Raw genomic sequence first — 21,501 nt, 5'->3', positions numbered from 1 at the left:
CACCCCGGCCTCCCAAAGTGCTGGGATTACATGTGTGAGCCACCGCATCTGGCCTATTGAACCTGTTTTTTCATTGCTGAAAACGATATACGTCATAATTTAGACAGTTACTATTGAGCTATAAAGTAAAAATCTCATTTTGGCTATCAGTTTTTATATAAAGAAAGAACAGTCAGGTTTAAGAAGGGTTTATAGGCCGGGTGCCGTGACTCACATCTGTAATCCCAGCACTCTGGGAGGCTGAGGCAGGTGGATCACTTGAGGCCAGTTCGAAAACAGCCTGGCCAACATGGCAAAACCCCATCTCCACAAAAAGTACAAAAATTAGTCGGTCACGGTGGCACATGCCTGTTAATTTCAGCTACTCAGGAGGCGAAGGCAGGAGAATCGCTTTCACCCAGGAAGCAGAGGTTGCAGTGAGCTGAAATCGCACCACTGCACTCCAGCCTGGGTGACAAGAGCAAAACTCCATCTCAAAAAAAAAAAAAAAAAAAAGAAAAAGAAGGAAAGAAAGAAAGAAAAGGTTTATAGATCCCCTTTTGCGACAGCTCAGATTTTGTGACAATTTAAGCTTACTGACAAATCTTAAAGCCTTGTGCTCAAGGCGAAAATGTTTTTCAGCATAATCTGCAAGAAAACATGTAACAGCCCATTCCAAAACTTTGCTGTGTGGTATATACCATTTATGAAAGCTTAACTGCAGCAACATATACACATTTACATAACAGCACAAGAGAGAAGGCGGAAAATACTATTTTGCCCACTTACCCTCAAATAAAAGACAAAGCCATAAATAAGACACAGCAGAACGGGATAAACACATTTTGTGCTCGTACAGACTTACTGCTGCCACTTACCGCCTGGGTCATCGGGCCTTGCTTCATCTTCAGTGCAGCAGCTATGCTCCCTACAGCCACTTCTTCACAAACTGAACTTGCTCTAAAATCCACTTCATCTTCAGCTTTCACGTCTGGCATTTCTGAAAGAGCAGGGGGGTTACAGAGTACATTTTTAAAAACTGATTCCTGTGCCTTACTATTCATACAACATGCTCCAGGTTTCATGTGTTTTGTTTTTCTTTTGCGTTATAACAGAAAAGTATTCTTTTGTTGTCAGCGGCTAGTGTCCTTTCTGACCCTATGCTGAGCTATTCCTTTATCACCTGGTTATTGGTTTTTCCCTAGCCTTTGTAGGGGCTTAGAACTAAGCGAGGATCCAATTCAATGTCTTTTGAACATCCATTTCACTATTGACTTTTTATGACAAATCTGAGTGTAGCGCCAACTTGCATATGGAAAACTAAATTCATAAGCTTCAGGGGAACAGATTAATAGCTGAAGCTAGGTAGTCCATCTTGGGCATCATCAAAAAAGCAAGGATTTGTACAAAACAAAAAGGAAAAAGCCACTGAGAATGAGACAAAGCCTCTGGGACAAGTATGACTTTCACTAACATACAACACACTCGGATCCACCCATCACTGTAACCAGTAAGAACGAACTACTCAGCAGTTACTTCTTATTTTTAACCCTTATTTCTTCCAAAACTGAAACCTAATCACAGACTAGCTATCCCTTTCTTAAGAGAAACATTTCTGTGCATGTTTTATCGAGAATTACATAGTTGTCCTCTTGCTGGCCATGTTGACAGACCAAAAACAGTGGTGGTTTTTGTTACTTGACCACCACATGGTCAAGCAAATACAGGAAGGAAATGATAAAAGATGTCTGAGGCAAATTTAGGCTTCTGACAATTCTTTAAAGGGGACTGATGATTGAACAGTCAAAATTCACCTTAATAATCCAAATGCAAATGGAACTATCATCTCGATTTCATGTGGAAATGCATCTGTGGTTATTCACCTAGTGATGCCACTACTCTGCTGAGAAAAATGCTCCCCACACTAAAGAGCACAGAAGTTTCTTTCACCAAAGAATAAATTATATTAAGATTTTATTCTAGGAGCACAAGACATGTACGAAAGTCTACCTTAAATTTGTAAGAGTTACATTTCTATAGATGAACCTCTTTTCTTCCTTCTTTGCCCTTATAATTACATAATCTTACCAGCAGTTTAAAAATGGGTAAACAAGTTTCCTTGCCCAAAGAACCAAAATCTGTGTTACATTTCATAAAATGTTATTAAAGTTAAAATCTGACTAAGCAATCCCCTTAGAACTATCCCTTGATCAAAACATCTCTAAGTGAGTCAGAGTAATTTCTGGGGGGAAAGAGGGTTGCTTTCCTCTGGGGATGTGATTTTTGGTACCTCCTTCCTTTCCTATACCTATCAACTTTGAAAAGATGCATCCTGGCACAGCAACCAGTCACACTAGAAAACAGTGATTACTGACACTTGACGGGTGTCGGCAGCCTCTGCAGGACTGGTGTGGCTCAGTCATGCACCACTGATTTCCTAAGCACTGTGGTCAATGCTTTTGGTGGGTCAAGGGCCACATCCCCTTCTTTCAAACTGGCTCCTTCCAAATGAGCAGTTAAACCTATGTCTTCTCACTCACAAAACAGTATGATTAAATCTATGAGTAGAATGTAAACTTGATAGAAAATACCCTTTGGCTCTGAGATCACACTCAGGTGCTTTTTCTCTAAAGCAATGTGACCAGGGATTTTCCCAATCCTGGCCATTTTCTGAAGAAAGTACCAATTTCTTCATGACTGGCTACTTTCTCTGTAGTCTGAGACCATGAATGCTGAGTTCCTCTGCAGTTTGAGACCATGAGTATGACTCCTTTTGGTAACAGGACAAGTAACTCACCTACACAAAATTTACCAACCCCAAGCCCATATATACTGCTGAAAGTCCATACATTTTTCTTCCTTCTCAAAACCTCAAAATCCTAAACATCCATCATTTCTCACCATCTTTACTATATGTGCTAATAAAAATCAAAGTCTGAAATTCTCCCTGGTTTTTACTTTTTCTCATAGGATACTACAGACACAATCCCCACAGAGTTCACACTTGCTTGAGTTAAATTCTGACCACTGAGCCAGAAAGAGAAATAATTCCAGCCCATGTGGCGAAGAACGCAGCACCGAAATGAAAAGAACATCACCAGGCATCAGCTTACAGCCACTCCCATTCTTCTGAAATGCCAACCTGCCAGGGCCCCCAAAATAGACTTGTTGTTGTGGCTTTTTAAAAAAATTTTAGACCTCATTTAAATCCTGAGACAACAGCCGACAAGTATCTATCACTAAAAATCCAAAACATTAATAAAACTAAAAAGCTAAAGTCATCAAAAATTCTACCTCGGATTCCTTAAATCCCTCAACTGGGGAGGAAAAAGATTATAAATGGCTAAAAGCCCTTTCTTTACCAGGGAAAATAACCACTGTATTTAAATTGCGCTTCTTCCAAAGCAACTTCTTTTGCTCCATTGATTCATTTCTCTCCATAACCCTCCCCCACATTCTTAATACATACGTGTAAAGGGATTTTCAAAAATTGAAAAGAACAGCAAAAATAAACAATAAAGACAAAACAGGCTACTTCTTACCTACAAAAGCCTAGGGGCAAGCATGGAGATAGGTCTTCTGTCTACAGCTGGTAACAGGTGGTGGTATAAAAGTGTGCACCAAACTGACCTTTAAAGACTTCAGGAGTCAAGATCGTGTCCGACTCCCGTTTCAGCTTCAGCCTTAACCCCCGTTAAGAAGTTTTATTCAGATAGTTTATTTCCACAGAGCAATAGCGGTTTCTCTTTGCTGCCTTGGAACATGGTTACCCACAGATGGAACAGGCTGCTGTGTGAGCAATCTGCTCAGTGCAGCTGCTTCACCAAGATAAAGCAGACACAAGGTCTGCCCTGTGACAGCAGCTCAGCAGACTGGGCTTGGGCGGAAATCCTGCATCCTATCCCCTGCACTGTGCAAGGTCTTGAATTCCCAGACTGCTGCCCAAAAGCAACAGGCAATGGAACTAGAGGTCCACTCCCCAAGCAGGAAAAGGAAGGAGTTCCCCGTCAACAACACCCCAGCCCCAAAAAAAAAAACAAAAACAAACAAAAAACACCAATGACCTAATACCACCATTTTGGACGCTGGGAAGTCAGCTCAGAACAATACTTACAGCTGTTCATGAAACCACTCTGACTCTAAATTTGATCAGAATACAGACTAGGATGATAGGGGAGGAAGGGAGTTTCAGGCTTGTAGATAAAACACAGCTTTTTGGCACTGTTTTCTATGGTACTAGAGAAAAGGATTAAGCCATGTGAATAAAAACATCTGCTAATTTTTTTCATTTTAGAGTACCTGTGATCTAGGCATTGTTTTCTAGGTTTGCAAAGTTGCAACCACTCCAGAATGAGACAGGAGTGTTTATAAGCTTAGCAACCAAGCAGTAAGTCTACAATACAGGAAGCAAAATCTGTCCAACCCTGAGATGACGCGCCTCTCCTGATGGTGGTGACTATTAACTTGGCTACCTACCCAATGAGTGCAAGACCTCAAAACAACAAACATGCCTATATTTTTACCAGGACACCACAGTGACTCTTAAGGGAATCTGCTTCTCAGACTGTTAATTTTGATTATGTTTTGCTTACCTGTTGCTGGCTCAGGCCCCTGGACAGGTAAAATAATCTTCTCTGGCTCCTCCCTTCCAGCAAAACATCCTGCAAGGCTCCCCGTGGCTTCCTCAGGAGTACTGCCCATTGGTAGGCTCTCTCCAGGTGGGAAAGTATTCACTTTTCCTGTAAAAGCATTCTCTAGTCCTTCAGTGAGAGGACCCAACTCAGGGCTGGACAGTGACACGTGACAGGCCTCCCCCTCAATAAGCAATGCTCCAGTGGCCTTGACTTGTTCGATGACAGCATCCACTATACGGCTGGCAGCCTCCTCTATCAAGTCTGCTCCCTTAGGCAGAGGTGCGGCCAGGGCAGAGACCGTGCAAAGTAGAGATGGAGTACTCCTTTCCCTGCCTGAGGGCGGGGCTCGCATGACTTCCCTCACGCCAGCTGGGGCCCCATCATCATGGGCTGAGAGCCCCATGTCTGTGGGGAGTTCCTTGGCAGCAGGCTGCAGTAGGACAGGATGTGCTTCTTTGTCTATTTGGGCTTCCTCAGCGTCGCCCATGGTACAGCTGTGGTCTGCTCCCTCCAGCTTCCCTTTCTCCCAATCAAGAGGTATCATCTCTGGGGTTCCAACTCCCTGTGGGTCAGCCACAGCTTTGTCCTGTAAAGCCCCTGGCAAACCTAGGATGGCATTCTTCTCTTGGCTCAACAAGACGTCTGGAATCAGGATGTCTTGGGTGTTGTGTGATATATTCTCTCTTCTGGGCTCAGCCATACTTTGTAGAGCATCAACCCCTGTAACATCCACCGTCACATTTCCACTCACCGCACAGGCACTAGTTTTTCCCCGGGATTGAGTGTTCTTCACTCCAACATCCAGAGGAGAAGGCTGACTGCAATTAAGAGCATCAGACCCATCAGACCCATCTGGCAACAGACATGGCAACAGAGCGGAGCTGTTGTGCTCTGCCCCCAAGGCTTCCTGCCTTGACTCTGTGGCCAGACTTGCTCCTGGTGGCACCAGGCTCTGGGCAGCCCCATCTTGAGTCAGCAGTGAGACTTGTGGGGCCACTTCCTTGTTATGTTCAGTTTCTGCCGAAAGAAAGGCAGAGGGTGCACCCGGTGAACTACTTAGCTGAAGTGCTTTGTCTGTGGCACAGTCAGCTGAGATCGATCTTTCATGAAATTGTAGAGTATCTTGTCCAGGAGGTGGTATTCTCTGCTTTTCCTGCAATGTTCCTGAAGAGAAAGCATTTTCCTTAATAGAGGAACAGGTCACTGCTTTATCCTTACCTTGTTCCTGAGCTGCAGAGCTTTCTGAAACCACCAGAAGTTTTCTTTCTTCAGTCAAAACTGAATCTAAAGCCAAAGTGGCCTTACCCACACTTTGCAGGGAAGAGTCAGTGTTCCCCTTGATATTCAGAGCTTCTGGGGTTGCTGGAGGGGCGGGACCCTCATGCTCTCCACTAAGTCCTGTGAGACTGGTATTCCCCATCCCGCGCTGAAGCTCTGCAGCAGTGGAAGATGTGGACAGGCCTGCTGCCCTGTCTTCTAGTGGCGGCATATCAGGCTCATTCGAATCTCCATCTGGGCCATCTCTACAATCTGTAGCCGTATGTAGTTCAGGAGTTACTGTTCCCTTTTCTTTCTGGGAGGGGACAAAAGAAAGTGCGTCATCCTTGGTTACTGATTCACTGCCTGGACTGTTTGCCAGAGAGAAAGTACTGTCTGATATTACTGCCTGGTCTGGCACCAGTTCTCTCTCCATTTTAGGGACAACTGGATGTGGATGTGAAACCACCTCAAACATATTTGTTACAGGTTTATCTACTTTCACATCTTTTCGTTGGCCTTTGTTATCCACCACTTTGAAAGGACAAAAATCCACACGTTCCTGGGTATCCCTTACAGGGTCAGAGGTGACTGTATGAGCCTGTGGGTCTTCACAGTGGGAGGCATTGGGTGGATCTTGTGAGCTGGGTTGCCTTGCTGTGGTGCTTTCGGGCTCGCTAACTATGTTATCACACAGTTTTGCAACCAAATCGCCACTAGAAGTCACTGTGTTCTGTTGACATGCAGAGTCTGCACAAAGTTTATCGTCTCCAGTTGTAGAACGAATGGGTGAGGATTTGCCCTTTTGGCTTTGAGCATGAGATGAATTTGTTTCTGAGTTCTGGTGCGGCATTACATCTTCTTCCAGCCCAAGAAGGGCTAAATCTGAGGGTGACATTGCCTCACCTATGCCTGCTGCTAAGAGAGTATGAGGTTCTAATCCATCTGAAATCTTGTCTTTTGCAGCAGCTGGAATCACCACAGAATTCTGATCTACTGGAGCATCGGCACTCTCCTCATGACTTCGTGAAGTTTCCATTTCTGCTGTTTTTTCAGTGGCGGTTTCTTCATTACTAAATGCAAGTGAAGACTCAGCAGGTTTGTTACCATCCAGGGAACTGGCGGCAGGGGCACAGTTTGGAACACTGATTTTATCCACAGGCTTATTTGTGACATGCACGTCAGAGGCTCCAGCTGTGCCAATATTAGAGTTCTCAAATCTTTCCTTTGTACTTTCCCCTCCTTGAAGCACATTCTTCCTAACAGTGGCATCTGGGTTCATGAGCCCATGTTCCATTTCCCCTGCAGTCTCTGGGGTACTGACATTTGTTGTTGAAATGCCTCCCAGTTCACCTCCAGAGGAATACTGGGCTGTGCCTGTCTCCATGACCAAGTCTCTCGGAAGCACAGCATCTCCACTGCTCAGGGACTCCTGGTCTGTGGGCATTCCAGAAGATTTTGTTCTAGTTTCTTCATTTCTGTTTCCACAGGACGAAAGGCCTTCTGTGCCCTTTACTCCACAATCAGGCAAGCTCTGAAGGCAGCTGTCTTGATCAGATACAGTTCCAGAGTCCACAATAGGTGCTGGCTCCACCTCTTCCCCTTTTCTTTCCACGCCTTTATTTTTCTTCCTACAGGAATGGTCTGTATTCTCCTCAACTATGCTTGACAAATCACAGGGACTTTCAGTCTGTGCAACAGGGCTCCCTAGACAGCACTGAGTGCTCTCAGTCTTTTCAGAAGAAGAAAGTCGCTGAGGGTCCGTGGGCTCCGGTGCACAGGGAAGAAACTGGCCATCTGTCTCTGGGGCACTGGAAGGATCCTGTGCCGTCATCATTAAGGGCATAAGATTGTCCATCTGCTTGAGGTTTGTTTTCTAGGAGGAAATGAAATACGCTTTTTAAAAACTGCCTGTAGGAGAAGATGTCACTGACACCTCTGAGCAAAAATCCTGTTGGACAGAACTCACTTCCATTCTAGCCCTTCTAAGGTCACATGATAAGCGAATCTAAAAGAATACAAATAAATTTCCTCTTATTTCTGATATTACTTTCCTTTCATATCTGCCTATATACTGGGATGTTCAAAATAGATTAGGATATATGAAATATCTATTTTCTAAATTTTGAACTTATTTTAGGAAGTAGATTAAAATTGAGTCTCGCCAGGCACGGTGGCTCGTGCCTGTAATCCCAGCACTTTGGGAGGCTGAGGCAGGCAGATCACCTGAGGTCAGGAATTCGCGACCAGTCTCAACATGGAGAAACCCTGTCTCTACTAAAAATACAAAATTAGCCGGGTGTGGTGGTGCATGCCTATAATCTCAGCTACTTGGGAGGCTGAGGCAGGAGAATTGCTTGAACCTGGGAGGCGGAGGTTGAGGTGAGCCGAGATAGCACCATTGCACCCCAGCCTGGGCAACAAGAGCGAAACTCTGTCTCAAAAAAAAAAAAAAGAGTCTCAAAAACCTGATTTTTAAAAAGCTCAGTGAATATCTTCAAATGAGCTGCTAACAGTAAGGTGCGCTCTCTCATTCTGAGGCCAGGCTGGAGTGCAGTGGTGTGATCATAGCTCACTGCAGCCTTGAACTCCTGGGCTCAAGCGACGCTGCCGCCTCAGCCTCTTGAGTAGCTAGGACTACAGGTGTGCACCATTGCACCTGACTAATTGTTTTATTTTTTGTAGAGACGGGGTCTCACTATGTTGCCCAGGCTGTTCTCCAACTCCTGAGCCTACGGGATCCTCCTACCTTGGCCTCCCAAAGTGCTGAGATTATAGGGCATGAGCCACTGTGTCCCACCTATATTTTTCATTGTCTTCAGAGGGGCAGAGCCTACTTCCGCCCTGCCTCATATATACAAGTAAAAACAAATCCTAGCTCTTTTCCATTACAAGGTGCAGCCAATGCTCCTGTGCCCTAAATACTTACTGAGGAGTTCAGTGTCCTTTAATCCCCAAAATATGTTCCAACCAATCTAACTTAACCATCGAGTTATGGGGTCATAATTTCAGGAACAGTGGCATGGCAGATATTCTTTCACCTTTTGATAAAATCAGAACATATTAAATATAAAATAAATGAGAACATATACCCATATACTGTCAGAGTATATTATGGATACTATATGTAATCTCAAAAATGGATTTTGCAACTTTAAAGTATTTTAAAAATATAAACAGATACAACCAACAGCATGGGAATGATGAAGAAAATCAAGGTTCATAAAACGGATGGAAGAAATACTAGCCATTATTAACTGTGAGGACCATATTGCAATCAGAAAAAAATTATTAATCTAAGTTTATAAATATGCAAAAATCCCATGTGCATGCAGCAAGGTTTACAATGGAGAAAAACAAACACAGGTGATCTTTAGTGATTTTACCTTTATATCAAAATTTCAAAAATTCTTACAAAAATATTTTCTCAACACCTAAAATCTATTTTTCCAAACATCTGGTTTGCTCGCCACTCATTACCTGACCTACTGCAATAATATGCATACCTACTGCCAGCCATCCTCCCATTCACCTACTCACTCAGTGAATATATTGGGCACTTATAGGGTTCCATCATCAGACCATTCCTATCTACCTACTGAGCCTACTGTAAAAGTTTATACGTACAAGTGTAAAATGTGTCATGCTTGTTAAAGTCTTTCTACTAGAGTGTACAAGCAAAATGGACTTTCACTAAAAGCTTTTGTGTTAGGCTCCTTAAGAGTATTCAAAATTAGCTTATTTCCAGTCCCGCTGAGAGTATGACAGTCTCCTAAAAATCAGGAAATTAAGTCACTAAATTTAATAAATGGTAAACATTACAAAACAGAAATCTGGAGAAGCAAGTAGTGTTGCCTAAAGAAAGTAGCACATGTATGTTCCCACAGTTTTAATTTCTTATATTTGCCTGCCAACCATTCCCATATCTTGGCAGGTAGCTTTGGCACCTGCAAAACTATATTTTCAAGTGGACTACCATTCACGTAGTAAAAAGAGTTCTAAGGAAAAACCTGATTGCCTAGAAGTCCACTCAGAGGAAAATGAAATGTCACTTGCTCTGGAACAAACACAAAAGTGGGAGCATCACATAACCCTATGGAATTTCTTGGCTTGCTGGTCTCAAATAATGCATGCTCCCAAAGAAGCCTCTGGCATTGAGCTGACCTTAAATGAAATTACTGTCAAGTGGTTTCCAAATCAAATCAGCTCTGAAATAAACTGGGTGGAAAAATTACCTAAACACAGCCTTTCAGATGTTATGGCCAAGAGAGACGTACACATATGACGTTTATGTTATTTGTAATAAATGCTAACAGGGAGTCTGTAATGTTTTTATGTCTGGCAACAACTTTATCTTGAAGACTTGAGTGGATTATAAAATCTTTTCTGTTTTTTTTTTAGTTATCTTTGTACCATACAACTATTGATTTAAATATAGTAACACTATATTTAAACGGTACATATCATCGCTCACTAAAATAGTTGTAAAAATACTCCTGATTAAATTTGGTTCTTGTTCTTTGGCAACAATCTCAGAAACTGTTGGTTCTTTCATTTTGTAAAGTTAAGCCAAACATAGACAAACATCCTTTTATGCCAGGAAAATTTAGTTCTAGTTGTTGCATATTTCTGTACCTGAAACGTGTGTCTTTCATTATTCCCAAAACCAATGAAAAAAACCTCTCAGTCCCCCTACTGCTACAACCTTAATGCTAGCTCTGATCTGTAAGTGGTAACATTTAATACTGCTAATACTGCTTTACAGGTCTCAGAATCTTTGGTGAAAGTCTTTCTTTTTCTGTTTTTGAGACAAGGTCTTGCTCTGTCACCCAGGCAGGAGTGCAGTGGTGTCATCTCGGCTCACTGCAACCTCTGCCTCCCAGGCTCACGTGATCTGCCTGCCTCAGACCCCCAAGTAGCTGGGACCATAGGCGTATGCCACCATGCCCAGCTAACTTCTGTAGAGCCAGAGTTTCTCCATGTTGCCCAGCCTGGTCTCAAACTCCTGAGCTCAAGTGATCCACCTGTGTTGGCCTTCCAAAGCGCTGGGATTACAGGCATGAGCCACTGTGCCTGGCCAGGAAAGTGGTTTTTTTTTTGTTGTTTTTTTTTTTTTTGAGACGGAGTCTTCCTCTGTTGCCCAGGCTGGAGTGCAATGGCATGATCTCAGCTCACTGCAAGCTCCGCCTCCTGGGTTCACGCCATTCTCCTGCCTCAGCCTTCCGAGTAGCTGGGACTACAGGCGCCCGCCACCAGTCTGGCTAATTTTTTGTATTTTTAGTAGAGACAGGGTTTCACCGTGTTAGCCAGGATGGTCTCGATCTCTGACCTCGTGATCCGCCCGTCTCAGCCTCCCACCAGGAAAGTATTTTTATGTTCTAATTATACCAAGGTTCATTGGAGGAGGGCAGGGACACACATACAAAACACACACATGCACATGCACATACTTAAAAATAAAAGCTTTCTGACTTACCATTAGTTGCTGTTGGATGTTCATAAGTTTAAAAATGTGTCCAGTGCAACTGTCTCCAGGAAATGGGTGTTCATGATGTGAATCAGCCTCAAAGGTTAATGTATAGATGTCCAACTCTTGATGATGCCTCACAGAACAGTCTCCATACGGTATTTCATAGGATAAACTGCTCCAGGAGTCTGGTTCTCCAGCATTCTCCCTACACACAAGCATCTCTGGTTAATATATATATATTCTGCCTCCCAGGCATAAGCTTAACCTTCTAAGTCTTACTTCATATTTCTAACCTGATTGTTCTTTGAGGTTCAACAGCAAAAATTAGTATATACACCTCCCAAATGATTCAGGTATATAACCAATAGCTCCATCCTCCTCACAAGAGATCACAAATGGGTTAAATGAAAACTGCAGGACTCCTAGCCCTAACAATGTTCTTTAGATCAAGATAAAGAGATGTCTGGGATCTAATAATAGTTAATATTATGCTAACAACCAAGTAATGAGGAAGTGCAAGGAAGATGATTTTAGCCTGATTTTCAACAAAATCAAGGCTTATTAAGAGGTACTCTTAAAATAAATTAGACCATATGCTAACTACAGTCAATTATAATGGCAAGAGAAGAACCACTCACTCCAACCCTTATAAGGGCACTCCAACTTTTCTAACAATAGGTGCAGAAAACACCCTCAAGATTATTGAAGTCAATTACACAAAGAAAAACTGTTACGATGACATATTGTTCAACACTTGCCAATATAATTATCATATCCTACTTGGAATAAAGCACTTGGTTCCAAGAACTTAAAGTTAAAATTTGTAAAATTTAAAAAACAAGCAAGTTTGCTCAACTCATATCATTATAAACATATATAACAACTTTCCACCATTATACGCCAACTGATTTGAACAAGGCAAGTGGGTTTCTCCTCTAAAGGCTACAGGACCTCCAATTCCACCCATGCTTCCAGAAGGCATATCCATTGCCCGTAATGCCTGCTGTGATACCACACATAATCTGCGCTGTGCTTTTTTGCAGCAGATGAAAGAATCTTGGGGCATACAAAAAACAGGGATGAGGCACACAATCATACCCCACACAATCTCATATTACTAACTATTGTACTTGAGCACACATTTCAAGTGTTAAGCACCCTCTTCCACATTCAGAACAAATGTAAATGTCTGAAGCCCTAACCGTTGGTGTCACTATTCTTTCTCATTAGTTTGATACACAGTATGGTATACAGATTTCTGAGTACAAAATTTTATTTCCGAGCTATGTGATGCTAGACAAATTTCTTAACTTTTCTGAGCCTTAATTTCATAATATGCAAACACGGATATTATAATCTAAGCACTGTTTTGAGAATTAGAGAAAATGTGCATAAAAAACTACATCTATGGTACCTGACACAGAGAAATCACATACAGATACTGCCTATTCTTCCTCCTTCTACTCTTTCATTCGTTTAAAAATAATTTCTAGTAAGCCTTCCCTTCTTAAGAGTAGAAAAACATTTCTACTTTTTTCTATTTTTCTACTTGTATCAGAAAATCCTACTTTCTCTGAAAGCTTTAAACATAATGAAAACACTCCTCAAACAGCATTCTGATAAGGTGCCTAGCAGCTCAAAGATCAGGCACAATAATAGATTATGCTTTCCATCAACCCTTTCCTCCTTATCTGAAATGTTATTTTTCCTTTCCTTACAACATTAACACCTTTGAATATCCCATATCATATCATATTTTATTTATTTATTTATTTATTTATTTATTTATTTATTTATTTTTGAGACAGAGTCCCGCTCTGTTGCACAGGCTGGAGTGCAGTGGTGCGATCTTGGCTCACTGCAACCTCTAACTCCCAGGTTCATGCGATGCTCCTGCCTCAGCTTCCTGAGTAGCTGCGATTACAGGCACGTCCCACCACGCCCAGCTAATTCTTCTGTATTTTTAGTAGAGACGGGGGTTTTGCCACATTGGCCATGCTGGTATCGAACTCCTGACCTCAGGTGATTCACCTGCCTTGGCCTCCCAACCTGTATCACAGTTATTATAATCCCACCAAAGCAAACAATAGATTGGTAAAGTATCCCTGAGATTCTGGGAGGAAGGTTGTATTTGAGATCATTATCATGTTTTGAAATCGAAGAAAATAAAGAATTAAGAAATTACAGACATGCTATCTAGCCACTGAAAAATATGAGAAACATTACTTCAACTGTCTCTCCAGAGTTTTTTCCACTAAGTCACACCTGTCTGTCATTAACAATTCACCTGAGACTAATTGGAATTTTAAAGCTAAAAATATGCTACAGTGGCAGCCATAAAAAAGGATGAGCTCATGTCATTTGCAGGGAAATGGATGAAGCTGGAAACCATCATTCTCAGCAAACTAACACAGGAACCAAAAACCAAACACCGCATGTTCTCACTCATAAGTGGGAGTTGAACAATGAGAACACATGGACACAGGAAGGGGAACATCACACACCAGGGTCTGTCAGGGGGTTGGGGGCTAGGGGAGGGAGAGCATTAGGAGAAATACCTAATGTAGATGACGGGTTGATAGGTGCAGCAAACCACCACGGCACGTGTATACCTATGTAATAAACCTGCACGTTCTACACATGAATCCCAGAACTTAAAGCATAATAATTTTAAAAAATTTAAAAAAATGCTACAGTTGAAAACCTATAAGGCAATGGAAAATCATGTACTGGCTGAGGGTAATAATAATTAAGTGTACTCCAAAAAACTACTATTACAACTTCCATACCCAAAAGTGGCTCCCCAAAAGCAGCTTCAAATAAGAATGGCATATGCTATACTAGATGTTTTACATATTTTAGTAAGCTGCTATACTCTTGAGTGAAATGACCTCAAACAGAAAAGTACTTTTAAATACTCTCGACAGTTCAAAGAAATGACTCAAGAAGTCAAATAGCGGGGAGACAACTTCTCTATCAATTTAGCTTTCAAGCCTACATTGACATAGTCACTAACATGCCTTATTGTGTGGCAGACATTAGTGGCATATCTGCTTAATCAGATTATCACATACAGCCATATTCCAACAAAAAAGATCTCTGAAAACAAAACCTGCTTTATATACCACCAATGAGCATGACCCAAATATAACAAGATTAGAGGGCACTGTTTGCCAAGGCAGGAGCAATTAAAAAGTGATACAGTCCATTCTCCGCGAAATGGAGTATTCTACCAACCTTCTCAAAATTAAATTTGAGAATTTAATTCTCATATTGTTCCATTTCTAATATCTAAACCTTGGGAAATCCCTTTCTCTAACCACAGCCTACTTACCTTCTACCTCTCCCACTCTCACCTTCCAGAGGAATGTGCTTTTGTTGTCACCATTACCTCCAGGTACTAACCCTTCAATCTCCCAATTCATGTCCCTGGGGACTTTTGTTGCTTCCTCGTCCCTCTAGATACTAAAGATCAGTCATTACAAGTATTTTTCCACAGGCTTCCATGAATATCTGTTGCTACTGACACTCTTCCAAACTCATTTAGCCTATAGGTCTGGGTAAGTCCCATCATCCATTCATTCAGCAAGTATGTATGTGCCAGGCACTATTCAAGGTACTGGTGAAGCAAACCAAAATCCCTGTTCTCTTGAACAAGGGGGACAACGGCAATCAAGATGAATAAGTAAAACACCTAGAAGACAGCAAGTGCTACAGAGATTAAAGCAGGAATGAAGGTTGCAATTTTAAATGTGGCAGATCAAGGGTGGCCTCATTAATATGACATTTCAGAAAATACATTTCCTGCTCTGTGTTACCACTGTATAAAACCTTTACTGGGTCCACTAGTAAAATCTGGCAAAACACTATGCATAAGAATGTTTACTGCAACTTCTAGCACAACTTCATTAAAAACTGGAAGCAATCTAACCAGTTAGTAACTGGAGCGCTAATTGGCAAACTAAAGAACAGATCTATAGACTATTATGTAGCCATTAAAAATAACTGAAATAAAAGTTCAATAACATTGAAATCTACAAAGTCCTCTGAAATAAGCAAAATAAAAAGTAAAAAAAAAAAGTACGTAAGTCTAGTCTGTAAAATGCACAAATATAAAAAGTATCAGGGTGGTTGAGATATACATTTTAGCAATCTGTTTAATAATTGCTTCAAAAGTCCCATTCAGCCAGGCCTCACTGCTACTCAGTAATCCTTTTATTCACCTGTATACTAATCTTCCCCCACTGGGATTAAAGTTTATATAATTTCCTCTAAGGCCAAACATTAACCTTGCCTACTTCACTCTCAAAAGACCTTTTCTCTTTTCTCAGTGATAAGCTTGAGGCCATCTAATGTAAGCCAAAACAACTGTCATTACAAAAACAAACAAACAAAACAAAACAACAATGCATTTCCCCACCCTCTCCAACTTCAGGATACCTCTTCTAGACAGAGGTTTTGCTCTGTTTCCTCCTGCCCTCCTTGGGTCCCTGCTTCAGTAAATCATCCCCTGGCTGCCTGTGGTTTTCCACCCACTTCTGGACTAGGTCCTTCCCCACTCCAGCGGTAGCAATCCTCATTCAACCCTGTCAATCAGTTCTCACCCAAGGAATACGGCCACCAGGGGACATTTGACAATATCTGGAGACATCTTTGGTTGTCACAACTCAGGAGTAGGAGAGGATCCTACAATGCACAGGACTGCTCCCTAAACAAAGAATTATCAGGCCCAAACTCGGTAGTGCTGGCATCGAGAAATCCTGCTGAATGCACTGAAACATGTTCTGTCTTTCTCTTCCTCTTTCCTTCAGGGAGTCTCACCATCTCTACCTCCTTTCCAGCCATTTCAACATTTTAAGGCTTTGTGATCTGGCTCCTACTCACTTTGGATTTTGTTTTTTGAGACGGAGTCTCGTTCTGTCACCCAGGCTGGAGTGCAGTGGCACAATCTCAGCTAACTGCAACCTCTGCCTCCCAGGTTCAAGAGATTCTCTTGCCTCAGCCTCCCAAGTAGCTGGGATTACAGGGTGTGTACCACCACACTTGGCTAATTTTTCTATTTTCAGTAGAAACGGGGTTTCACCATGTTGGCCAGGCTGGTCTTGAACTCCTGAACTCAGGTGATCCATCCTTCTCTACCTCCCAAAGTGCTGGGATTACAGGTGTCAGCCACCACACCCGGCCTCCTACTCACTCTGAATGCTACCAAAGCTTTGTCACAGGTTTCCAGTGATAAGTAAATATCAAAATCCAGTGGCCTTTTATTTTTTTTTGAGACGGAGTCTCGCTCTGTGGTCCAGCTGGAGTGCAGTAGCGCAATCTCGGCTCACTGCAAGCTCTGCCTCCCGGGTTCACGCCATTCTCCTGCCTCAGCCTCCCAAGTAGCTGGGACTACAGGCGCTCGCCACCACGCCCCGCAAATTTTTTGTATTTTTAGTAGAGACGGGGTTTCACCGTGTTAGCCAGGATGGTCTCTATCTCCTGACCTTGTGATCCACCCACCTTGGCCTCCCAAAGTGCTGGGATTACAGGCACGAGCCACCACACCCGGCCCAGTGGCCTTTCTTTCTCCCTGTCAACCCTGAGTTTTGCAGAATTTAAAAATGTTGATCTGGCTGGGCATAGTGGCTCACAGTTGTAATCCCAGCACTTTGGAAGGCCGAGGCAGGCGGATCACCTGAGGTCAGGAGTTCAAGGCCAGCCTGGGCAACATGGCGAAACCCCCTCTCTACCAAAAATACAAAAATTAGCCAAGTGTGGTGGCGTGCACCTGTAATCCCAGCTACTCGGGAGGCTGAGGCAGGAGAATCGCCTGAACCCAGGAGGCAGAGGTTGCAGTGAGCCGAGATCGCAGCATTGCACTGCAGCCTGGGCAACAAAATTGAAACTCTGTCTCAAAAAAAAGAAAAAGAAAAAAGAAAGAAAAGAAAAAAATACGTTGATCTGATTCCTCTTTTAAAATGTATTCTCATTTGCCATCCACAAAAATCCATCCTATCCAACTACTGTTTTCCCTGGTTCCTCTTCCTCATCTCCTAGAGGTGAACACATCAGTTCTCTGAATTCAGTCCTCTTCTTTCATCCATCCTTTCCCACAGCCCCAATTCACCCCCACAATCACTTTCTCTTGACTCAAAGTCTCTTTTAGTTCTGCACCAACACTTCCAACTACTTTATGAATGTCTTTACCAGGGTGTCTAATGGGCACCTTCAAATTTCAAACCTCAATTTTATGTTACTCCATAATCAAAAGCAGCAGCAATGCCAAACCTATTTCCATTTATGAAACCACTGTTATCCCTAGTAATACTACTTCCCTTGTTCACAACATTCTGAGCATGTTGACTTCGTGTTTGCAATGCTTCCCCCATTCAGCTCCTTATTTCGAATCCTATAGGCACTGGTCTAGTTCAGACTTTGACTAAATTACCTGGACTCTTACAGCCACTTTTGTTATGGGGCAATTACCCTAGGGCCTTCACTACCCCCAATCTATCAGAAATAACTGTTACAAAGCAATAGTGACATCATTCTTTTGCTCAAAAGCTCTGTTCTACAAAACAAAACAACGTTTTTGTTGTTCTTTTTGTATTGAGAGTGAAATACATGTGTGCCTGTATCACCTAGGCTTTCTCTCTTCATCATAACCTTAATTCTACAAAGCATCCTATCTCTACTGTATAGATATATAAAGCAAAGAGCCACAGAACTTCATCACCAAGGTCACCCAGCTAATAAGCGGAGCCAGAACACCATCTCTTTCCACTCTACCACAGTGCCTTGATAGGCCATGCCACACCAGCAACTCTTCTGCTGGGCCATCACCATTCTCCATATTCACCGATGTTCTTTCTTTTCCAGCCACAATTAATCTTATTATACCCCCATTCTGCAGCCAAACTATAAATGTGCATTCCTCAAAGACACCTCATCACCCAGGGATTCCAGCCTATCCAAAACCCACCCATCTTTCGGTCTGGCTTACTGATCGCTTTTCCATTCTTTTCTCTATGGACACAGGATCTTTTCCCCCCTCCTTATTATATTACTCTCTTGTGACTTTTTTTTCCTTTTTCTTTTTTTTTTTTGATAGAGGGTTGCTCATGCTGGAGTGCACTGGTGCAATCTCAGCTCACTGCAGCCTCAACCTCCGGAGCTCAAGTGATCCTCCCACTTCAGCCCCCTGAGTAGCTCAGACTACAGGCACGCACCACTACACGTGCTAATTTTTGGATTTTTCCTAGAGACACGGTTTCGTCATGTTGCCCAGGCTGGTCTTGAACTCCTGGGCTTAAGCAATCTGCCTGCCTCCAGCAATCCGCCTGCCTCAGTCTCCCAAAGTGCTGGGATTACAGGCGTGAGCCACTGCGCCTGGTCTCTAGTGGCTTTATATACACACACACACACCTCTTTGGGCTATTTAATAGGTATTTATATACTTTTCTCAGCTCTCTCACTAGAACAGAAGCTCCGTATTAGGTGTGGGACAGTGTCTGCTGGAGTTGCATTTTACTGAGGGTATAAGATCCAAAGCTGGTACATAATACAAAAATACGAGTAAACAAAGAATTTCTCTTTATCACTTTTTTTTTTTTTTTTTTTTGGCCAGTTAACAAATGAAATCTTGGCCTAACATTTTTGGGCCATGTTACATAAAAACTACACATCTCCAAACAACAGAATCACAAAGCAGAACCAGACATGCACACAGAAGAGCAATGTGGGAATGGAGACCAGTTTGGTTACAAACTGACTTCTCAACATAGAAAATGAGTATTTAGCTTAGTGTCTGCCCCTCTTCCCCAAAAACACATGCATACAGCTTGTCCTTTTCTCTTCATAATAGTTATAATTTTGTTAATGTGTACAAGGTACATTATTTAGGTGACGGTTATACTAAAAGCCTACAGTCACCACTACTACAAAATATGTCCATGTAACAAAACCGTACTTGTGGCTGGGCGTGGTGGCTCACGCCTGCAATCTCAGCACTTTGGGAGGCTGAGGTGGGTGGATCACAAGGTCAAGAGATCCAGACCATCCTGGTCAACATGACGAAACCCCGTCTCTACTAAAAATTCAAAAATTAGCTGGCTGTGGTGGTATGTGCCTGTAGTCTCAGCTACTCAGGAGGCTGAGGCAGGAGAATCGTTTGAACCCGGGAGGTGGAGGTTGCAGTGAGCCGAGATCACACCACTACACTCTAGCCTGGTGACAGAGCGAGACTCCATCTCAAAAAAACAAAAAACAAAAAACAAAAACAAAAACAAAAAACTGCACTTGTATCTCTTAAATATACACAAATATTTTAAAAGTTACAATTTTGGTAGGATCAGTATTCAGTATCTACATTACTATGCATCTAGAAATGTTGTATACAGATGATCTAAGTAATATACTATGATTACTTTCCTTACTTGTACGAATTATTTTTCTCTTGAATAAAGTAAATCATTTTTGGCCGGGCACAGTGGCTCATGTCTGTAATCCCAGCACTTTGGGAGGCCGATGCAGGCAGATCACGAGGTCAGGAGATTGAGACCATCCTGACTAACACCGGGAAACCCCGTCTCCACCAAAAAAATAGAAAAAATCAGCCAGGTGTGGTGGCACGCACCTGTAATCCCAGCTACTCAGGAGTCTGAGGCAGAAGAATCACTTGAACCCAAGAGGTGGAGGTTGCAGTGAGTCGAGACTGCACCACTGCACTCCAGCCTGGGCAACAGAGCGAGACTCCATTTAAAAAACAAAAAAAAAAAGTAAGTCATTTTCTTTTGTCTAATTACTCCCAACTAAAACTTTGTTTTAATGGTCTACCCTCATAAACTAATATTAAAAGACCATTCAATGAAACATTTACTGAACAACTATTAAGTGGTAGGCACTATGCTAAAGGCTACAGCTACAAAGATATATGACATCTGTCTCAACATTAATTACTGTTAGCCACAGTTTGGCTTACTGAAGTTATTGCCACCTTCACAGATGCAAAAAAGCAGGAAAGAGTGTATTAGGAGTTTTACCCTTATATGTGTGGCATCTTATGCACTAAATATAGCATATTTCATCAAAATTAAGATGCTATTACTTGTAAAGGCACCATCATCTTATGTACCACTAAAGCAAAAAACTGTCGCAAATTAAATTATGATAAAATGGTATAACAGCATTGATCAAAATGTACCTGATTTAAGATGCACATTTGAAGACACTGTAACAGAGTATAAATAAAGTGAATTTGTCTCTCTGAAGCACTGGTAGTGATAGTACAAATAGTTCACATGAACCATTAGTTCCAACATCATCTGCTTCACAGTATGCTCTGTTTAACTTAATGTTACCATGCACCAATGTTACCATGCACCTATGTTCCCAAAGTATGCAACCAATGGACGGCAAACACCTGTGAAGAAAGCAGCTCAGAGGCTTTATACAGAGCAGCAAGGAACCTGAGAGATCATGGCTTGGTACAATTTCACAAATACAACTAAGACACTAGTTTTCAAACTTTTAAGTAGCTGCATGTTTTCAGATGAAATCATATGCAGAAATAGAGTGGCTATGTGTGACAGGGCCAGTAGAGGGAAGGAAAGGCAAGGCCCTGCTCTCTCTCTGTCCACTCTCCTTCTTAGGTGAACTATGAGGCCCATACCCAGAATCCTAGGTGTATCTGAACGCTCTACAATTCTAGCACAGAATTTCTTTATGTACAACTACCACATTTCCATTTTAAATCCATCTTCCGCATTCAGTCTCCTTTAGACTTGTAAAATAACTACTCAGCATTCTCTTGATTGGAAGCCCTTCCTATATCTACAGTTGGTAATTAAGTTGTCCGTCAGCCTTGTGTTTCTGCCATAAAGAGGACTATGGCTGGGTATCTAAAATTTACCTTGAAAAACGTGAACAAAGATTATATTGTAACCAAATCAGGTCTTGCAGGACAGGAAAGCAGAACTACAAATGCACCAGAGATTCTGGTTGTTTCAGTTGGTGAATTAAGAGGCACCACAGCCTCAGCTGACACTTTAAAAAACAAAGAAAAAACAAATGAAAGAAAGATCTGTAGATGAAGGAATGTAAACACTGCAGGAAGGTCTATAGAGATTCCTACTGCCTTCTGATTTTTTTTTTTAATTCCAATGAGGAAACTATCACCCT

General features: G+C 42.1%; 1 protein-coding gene across 32 annotated transcripts in view; it reads right to left on the bottom strand.

The window, feature by feature from the left end:
- Positions 1-21,501, bottom strand: part of AKAP13 (A-kinase anchoring protein 13) — a 355,124-nt gene that overhangs the window by 158,198 nt on the left and 175,425 nt on the right. For all 32 annotated transcript variants that reach the window (XM_063652839.1, XM_063652864.1, XM_063652866.1 and 29 more), the window contains 3 exons: positions 11,347-11,545; positions 4,572-7,746; positions 858-979 (listed from right to left, as the gene is read on the bottom strand). In XM_063652839.1, the coding sequence (XP_063508909.1) occupies positions 858-979; positions 4,572-7,746; positions 11,347-11,545 (3,496 nt within the window). The remainder of the gene's footprint in view (positions 1-857; positions 980-4,571; positions 7,747-11,346; positions 11,546-21,501) is intronic.

Source organism: Pongo pygmaeus, chromosome 16 (assembly GCF_028885625.2).
Source record: "Pongo pygmaeus isolate AG05252 chromosome 16, NHGRI_mPonPyg2-v2.0_pri, whole genome shotgun sequence".
Taxonomy (NCBI): domain Eukaryota; kingdom Metazoa; phylum Chordata; class Mammalia; order Primates; family Hominidae; genus Pongo; species Pongo pygmaeus.
Note: the sequence above shows the minus strand (reverse complement) of the source record. Positions and strands in the feature narration are given on the sequence as shown.